Source organism: Condylura cristata, unplaced genomic scaffold (assembly GCF_000260355.1).
Source record: "Condylura cristata isolate star-nosed mole 26May11 unplaced genomic scaffold, ConCri1.0 scaffold00046, whole genome shotgun sequence".
NCBI lineage: Eukaryota > Metazoa > Chordata > Mammalia > Eulipotyphla > Talpidae > Condylura > Condylura cristata.
In genome coordinates, this window is record NW_004567147.1 from 2,068,669 (window position 1) to 2,076,637 (window position 7,969).

Genomic DNA, 7,969 nt, shown 5'->3' on the forward strand with positions numbered 1-7,969 from the left:
TGTCATTGTCACTCCCGGGGGTGTCCTGGGGTCCAAGTGTGCCTTGGTCCACTGCTGTTGATGGAACAAAAATCTGTCCTTTTGATTATAGAGGTTAAGCAGAGAGGACTGGTGTGCAACAAGATGAGGAAATAGAGGATGCATCTATTTGGGCATCCCTAGGTGCTAACTGTAGACTCATCTTTTCACTACACAGGTCTCAGCCACTATGAGAGCTTGCAGAATGAGGAACCGTGGGTGCCTCAGTTTCTCCCCAGAAAAAGATGAGGCTAATTGAAGAGTCTTGCATTTATCTTTTGTCTTAACACATTACAACACCTTGTCACCTCCACAGTAACTGCCCTGTGGGGACCTCAAAGGGTATTTCAAGGTTAAGTAGACAGGAAATTGCTTTAAAAATGTAAACACATTATTAAACATGTTTATCTGATTGATCCCCTTATTCAGCACGGGCATTTCCTCCTGGCCACCACCACCTTCACTGTAAGTCCGCCTGTACAGGAGCACTCATGTGCCTTAAATAAAGAAGGACGTCGAGACGACGTCCTCATGTAGGAAGTATCTAGAATATTCGTGTTTTAGACCCACTTCTGAGCGCTTCCTCGGCTTTCACCTCCAGCTGCCTTCCTTTCAGTTAACATCAGCCCTCGTGGCTCTCGGGCTCCCCCTGGTGGTCTCTCCTTGTTCTTAAAATCGGCGCTGTTGAAAGAGAGGGTCGAGGGAGCACGGGAGAAACGCCTGCGGGCTGCGACGGGGGGAAGATTGTGGGGACTTAATCAATGGTATTGAAGAACGGGGGATGTTTCCTTACTTTCGTCTTGAAACTTTCTTTCCAACCCTTCACGGATCTTTGCACTGTGGACCTAAAGGCAAAAAAAGATTTCGGGGAAGGGGGGCTTACACTGCCAAAATCATGAGATTCCAGTTGGGGCCAGGGAGTGAGGAAGAGCATTCCCCTGTTTGATCAACACTGAGGAATCCGAGAGACATAAAAGGAAAATGAAGTGAAGGACAATTAAAAAAAAATTCCCCGCACACAACAATACCATCTATTTAAACTGTTGCTCATACTTTTCATACCAATGGTATGACTTGCTGGAGTCCCTCTTCTGATTCTTGAACTCTGGGACTGGCAGGCTGCTAAGGGAAGTCGACTCAAACACTGCACGGGCAGGTTTACCAAAGGTCTCTAATGGGTATTTTCTTTCTCTTAGCCCTGCCCCTGAATTGTCCGACGGCGGGCGTCTGCCTCTGAAGTCAGCCGTGATTTCCTTTAGAGCCCGGCCTTATCTCGGGCTGCACGTTGCCTGTTGGTGACTAATAACACAATAACATTGTCTGGAGCTGGAATAAAGTTGGAGCTGTTTACCCCCACTCTATCGGGGTTCAATATAAAAGGCGGCGGAGCGCTGTCCAAGTCAGACGCGCTTCTGCCTCCGCGCCGAGACCAGCGAGAGCCGGGCGCCCTCCAGTGCGCTGCGCTGCGCCCCAGTACGCCGCCGCCGGGCCCCAGCCCCGCCGCTCGCACCCCGGCGCTCCTGCTCGAGCAGCAGGAACGCATTTTTCTCCCCATTAAAGGGCGCTTAGGCTGAAGGATCACTTGGAGATCCGCATCACCAGAGCGCTTTGGGGGAACGGGAGCTGTTTTTCTTCATTCTTCCTTGAGAGGGGAGGATTTTGATCCCCTTTTCAGAATGGATTGCTTCCCCATGATTTTCTCTCTGCTGTTCGTGGCTTTCCAAGGCGCTGCAGAAACAGGTAGGCACGCTGACTTTCTGAATGTTCATGTTATCTTACCCACTTACACTTGCTTTTGCCTTTTCTCTTTTTTTTTTTGAGCGCTGCAATTCATCAAATATCTGCAGATTATGACTTAAAGTTACTTAGGTTTTCTAGTGGGAATGTAAATCCCTCTATTAATACAATTGCTCCTAAAGCATTAAACCCACATTATTATTACGTAGTCTAATTCCTTGGGATTTAAAAATGTAATTCGAGAGAAATAAAGACACGATATAATTTAGCCACATGTGTGTTTGCAGTATGTGTGTTCCTACAGGTGACGGGACTTACAGGAATTTATATTTTATTCAAATACTGCTTTAATAGTATGTTAGCATGTAAAATATTTGAACATCTCAGCTTGAAGCCAAAGAATTTTATTCAAATCAGTCGCGCAGAGTTTGAGCAGCGAAATCACCTGCAGAACTGCCTGTTGACTCAGCCTGCCAGGCACTTTCAGGGTGAAGCAGATGTTTTCTTTAAAATTTGTCATTATTAACTCCAGGTTTCCTTTGGCAGGTTTTTGGCACCCAGAACAGTGTGAGCTCTATTTTCAGTTTTATTCACCTGCCCTGGAAGGGAAGCTGGATAAATCTTGGCTGCTTAAGGATTTAGAGAGTTTGTGCGCTTAGGGTCAATGCACCTTTTTTTGTCTTTTTCTGACCCTGATTGAAGAGAAAGGATGTCAAGGGAATGAAAATCCTGGAAAGTGTCCAATCATATGAATAGTACCAAGCTATCCTGATGAGTGGCATGGCTCCTTGTCTGTAGGAAAGGGTCTCCCCAGCCGTGGGAAGGGGCCGATGCCAGTGGTGCTTACTCTCCCCTTGCTGCCCAGAGACTCAGACTCCACGCCCACAGAATCGTGACTGGGTCCCTTGAGCTATGGCTGATCAGTGCTTACTGTGGAGTTTATTGTCTGAAATGACTATTATTGGTTTTGAGCTGTGTAGAAACCAGAAGACTGGTCTTTTTCCAGTCATCTCCCCAAAGCTTTTGAATTCCAGTTCATGTCAAGAGGTACCTAGCATCTTCGCTGCACAAGATATAAAGTATAATGGGTACCCCCTAAAATAAAGGAAGGTCATTCTGATGGGGGTTGCTTTTACCCTAGGAAGAAGTTGGTGTGATGTATTTACTTTTAGATTTTTGTAGTAGCCAATTGTAAAGCACTGGTCACTGTGCACTTCTGCTAAGTCACCTGTGGAAGCCAGCCCACCATTCTAACAGGCTGCTTTCCTTGACGGGAGCTGATAAGTCACTTTTTAGTGCCTGTCCTGGCTGCATGTGCGTGATCTCTCCCAGGGTGGCTATTCCGCTGGGTGTAAAGGTGAAGTCATGTTGAGGAAATAAAAGAATCCTTTTCCTCTGTGTCTCCGCTTCAGCTGTCTTTCTCTGCTCTGCTAGACCTGGCCTCAGTGCTTTCATGCAGAGTGTTCTTGGCTCTCAGGGAGAGAGCCCCACTGACCTGCTTTTTCTCTCCTCAGCGGTCTTGGGCACGGAGCTCAGCCCCAGGGAGGGTGATGGAGGGGAGCAGCCCCCTCCCCGTACACCCTGGAGGCCCCGCCGGACCAAGCGCTGTTCCTGCTCTTCCTTGATGGATAAAGAGTGTGTTTACTTCTGCCACCTCGACATCATCTGGGTCAACACTCCCGAGTGAGTCTCTAGAGGGCATAGTAACTCTAATCTTGTTTCTGCTTCCTGACCTGCAGCTGGTGACTCAAGAGACTTTTGAGGAGAAGTCAAGGTTTGGGGGCTGAGGGTAACAGTTCCTGGAGTGCCCCCATGGGTGGGGCCGATGCTCTGCTTTTCCTGAAAGTGACTGAACCTCTTGGTCCTTAGCAACAGAGGGGAAGGTATCTAAGCTAGTGGCTCAGAGGCTGACAGGTAGGACCAAGCTGAGAGCAGGTAGAAAACCACCCTACATTTCCATGTCTGATGAAGGACTCCAATTGCAGGGTCTGAGCTGGCTGTGGGAGCCTTACAGATGTAAAGGCAGGAGAGGTTATAAAGCATTATATTATAAAGCATTATATTCCAAGCTCTTCATTTTACCTAAAGAAATGCTAAGACCCAATTGTTGAAGTCACTTGGCCAGAAATGAATTTGTGGGAGAATCAGATGTAGAACCTGGGTGTACTTTCTATTTATAAAAGCCCGCTTCAAAACAGAAATAAAAAGACCACCCACGGGATTCTCTTCTACCTTCAGTGTGAAGGAAGCAGTACCCTTCCTCCCTGTACAAAAACTAGTCCATCCAGCAGAAGTAGCCAGAAACAGGAACACATTTAGTGTGCCTGCAGTAACCCATTATGGCAAGGGAGGTTCGAAATTGACACACTATCAAATCAGATCATACCACCCCCACAAAAGACTAATGATCAGGAAGGTGGGACTCCCAAGGGGAGATTTTACTTTGTGGAATTCTGGAAGTGACCAGAGAGCCTGCTGGCAGGGGTCTATCACAGTTATGCATCACAGAGCTGCCAGGGATGAAATCATGGGAGAGCTCGTGTGTGTGTGTGTGGTAGGGGTGGCCTCCTCATGTCGGCCCTCTCCTCCGGGAGGCACATTTAAGGTTCTATAATGTAAATTGAAACTTGGTTTTCAAAATCTTTTGATCTGTACTTTTGCACTGAAGCCCCTCTCCTCCACCTCCAATAAGTGGTGATGAAACAGAATGTTAGAAAACAAAAGTATGAAACAGACACCAAAACATAATTTTGGACAAAATTATGCCTTTCAAAAGTCTGCCTCTCTTCTGAAGGCAGTAAATAAACATTGAGGAAAAGATAATGCTGAACTTTGTTAGCAAATGGGGTTTCATTGAATTGGAGAAATTGGCTTTTTCATTGAATTGGGCACACTGGCTCAAGGGCCCTGATGAGAGGGTGACAGGAGGGGTTCCAGACTGTGCCACACTTCACTCTCCTGAGCCTCAAGGTTTGCTCAGCTTTTGGGTCCCAGTGGAATGAGTTGCCTCAAAGAATGCATCATTTTGAAGGCTACTAATTATGTTAATATATTTTGTTCTTCTCTTTTGATAATAGACACATTGTTCCATATGGGCTTGGAAGCCCTTCCAGGTCCAAGCGATCCTTAAAGGATTTATTTCCAACAAAGGCAGCCGATTACAAGAATAGATGCCTGTGTACTAGCCCCAAAGACAAGAAGTGCTGGAATTTTTGCCAAGCAGGAAAAGGACTCAGGTGAGTAGCAAACATCTTTGCCCTCAATCACCTTGAGAGCTTCCTGACCTTCCTCCTATTATGATGCTACCTTCTTGCTTTAAATTAAGGGAGGCCTTGAGAGCAATGCAATGGACCATTGCTAAAATGTTTTTTTTTTTCCTTTGTATCTTTTAATAGGGACCAGGACACGATGGAGAAAGGTTGGAATAGCCAAAGGAGAGGCGAAGACTGTTCCAAGCTTGGAGAGAATTGCATTCACCAGCAGCTAGTGGAAGGCAGAAAAATAAGGAGGTAAGAGGCTCCCAAGAACATGACAGTGTTAGTGGCCTTCCTCTACCAGTTCACCACCCTCCTTTTCACCCTGATAGGAGTTAGGCTTAGAAAGTTACAAAGGAGATATAGTCATCATATGCTATAGACTAAAGCCAGCAAAGGAATCCCTCTCTTTTGAAGGCAATAAACATGGGCTACTGTCTGCTGTATACACACTCCCCTCAGGCTATAGGTAGGTTTTCCCAAATAGTTTATCACTTGGTCATATTTAATGTTTACCTTTCCGAAGCAAAGTACTTACTACCACTTTCCCTCAGAACTTAAAAATTCTCAAGGAGAGGTTTTTTTAAGAACAAATTGCCACGCAGAATCAAATTCTTCAAAAAATTGCAGTTATTCAAATGGCCAAAGGGAAAATAAAGTCATTAGGTAGGGTTGGTGAGAGCTAGAACATGCCGTCTCCTGGGATTATTTATTTAATTTTTAGTAGGCTAATGCATCTGTGGGGAGTAAACCTGGTTGTTCAAATGACTCTCATTTTCTAGTCAGTCAGGAGTTGGGGCAGAGAAGGGGCTGGCTCAGCAACCCCACTGGGTTCCAGGAGCAGCTCTGCAGTGGCCCTTCCAAATCCTCACAGAATGTTGGCATACACAAGCTGAAGGGAGGCGAATTGCTTTCAAATCCGTCACATGCTCACATTTCCCTATCATGGTCTATGGAGACTTTTCTTAGAAATCTAGTGGCAAGAAGTTCTGTGATAGAGCGTTCCCAGCACGGGGCTGGCAGTCACAGGCTACCGCTGAGCATTTATGAGGGATGCCTGTGCTTTCATGTTGACAGTTTCAGGCCACAGATGCTTCTCTAGGTCCCAAGATTACATAAATTACTGTTTCTGAACTGATGTGGAAATAGGTTTTTTCTACTAGCTTCTACCATATCAACTAGTAAGTCAACAATGCAGTTCTCCCCTTTCCTGTAAAAAGAACCATTAACCTACAGAAATATGTACATTTTAAATTGCCATAGGACCTTTGCTTCAGGCCTACCTGTAGGTTTCCTTTCTTTTTATTCTTGTCTACTAAGTCAACCTCCTGTGACTAAGAAGCTGCCTGTGACTGCTTGAATTCCATGCTGAGTTTCTCTGTGGAGTCCCCCAGTGGTAGGGTTGGAAAGGAGCGACAGAAGAGGAGATTATCTACAGTTTGTTTTGAAATTTGTATTTAATGCCCAGTTCCCTTTATATATGACCCTACCCTTTTCTCCAATCCCCCACTCTACACATAAGCAGTCCTCATTTTCACCCGAGGTTAGCAAAGGGCAGCAACCTTTTGTGGTTGGTGGTGAAAGTTCAGGAACCAGGCCTAGATTTGTTTGCACCAAATTCTAATTTTAGATGTTCCCCCAGAAATGATGTTTTTAAATATATATTTTTTTCTCTATGTTGTTTGAATAGGTTGGAGGCCATCAGCAACAACATCAAAACATCTTTCCGTGTTGCAAAGCTGAAAGCCAAACTGTACAGAGGGAAGAATGTGACTCACAACAGGACGCACTGATGCCCCAGCCTAGCCCCTTCGCAGCCCTGTGCCCCACAGAGACCGGGCTGACTGCGCACTCTGTCTGCACTGACTGCAGTCAGAGCAACAGCGTCCTCTCTGCTTACACCATTTCTTGTTCCAGATTGCAAAGAACCAGGATCTCACACTAAACATTCCAGGAAGGTTAGCGTCCCCTGCAACCTGACGGCATTTTCTTGGTAACTGCTTTTGTGTCTCCTGGTTGCAGTTGACCACAGAGAGAGCCAGAGACACCGTGATGTGCAAATTCGGGTGGTATCCTCCTGAGGGCAGAGAGGAGACTCCACAGACAGGACAGCTCCCCAAGCCTGTCCAAAGGGGGTGTTTGTGTCTCAGTCAGGTGCCCTGCACATTTCAGGGAGAAATTCTCAAGTCCCTGCAAAGAATTTCAAAGGAATGCACAAATTGAAAACATACTCGAAGGATAAACAGTCAAGTCGGAAAAAAAAAAAAAAACCTTTGTTTTCAAATTCACTAAATGAAAAATTGAAACTCTTACTACTGTAAATCAGGATGCGTCTACCTCACCTATATTGCACTCCAGCAGAAGTATTTTTTTCCACCTCTAATTATTGCCTCCCCAAATTCTTCCCCCTTCTGCAACCTCCTCCCTAAACCTAGCCTCCGAGAAGTCTGGTCTCATGTGTCAGTAGTCGATAATGCATTTTTACTGTAATCTACTAGCTTCGATCCATACCAAAAAAGATCATTGAATCAGGCGATTCCCTTACCTACTTTTTTGGAGATACAATGGTATAGGGTTGTTTCTGAAAGACACTGAAAAGTAAATGTTGGTTTTGCTTTAAAGCAATAAAATTATTTTCTTTTGTGTAACTGGCTATGGAAGAGGTTGGATTAAATTTTTATGTACTTATATTTTTATAGATATTTATATTCAAACAATTTATTCCTTATGTTTACCATGTTAAATATATGTTTGGGCAGGCCATATTGGTCTATGTATTTTTTTTAAGTGTATTTCTGAATGAAATTGAGAAAATGCTTTGTTTGCCTGTCAAGGTGATGACTTTAGAAAATAAATATTTTTCCCTACTCTATTGATTTTGAATCATTCCTAAGATTTCTTTTGACGATTCTAAAAAGTGGATGGAAGTGGTGAGAATTACGAAGGGAAGTGATTAAAGA

The 7,969-nt window shown here is 44.8% G+C and overlaps 1 protein-coding gene across 1 annotated transcript; it reads left to right on the forward strand.

Moving 5' to 3' along the window:
* Positions 1–1,605: 1,605 nt before the first annotated feature.
* Positions 1,606–7,678, forward strand: EDN1 (endothelin 1). Its single transcript, XM_004694761.2, has 5 exons — positions 1,606–1,758; positions 3,270–3,438; positions 4,833–4,991; positions 5,151–5,264; positions 6,700–7,678. Exons 1-5 carry the CDS (start codon positions 1,695–1,697, stop codon positions 6,800–6,802), a joined length of 609 nt encoding a protein of 202 aa, XP_004694818.1. The 5' UTR covers positions 1,606–1,694; the 3' UTR covers positions 6,803–7,678.
* Positions 7,679–7,969: the final 291 nt, after the last annotated feature.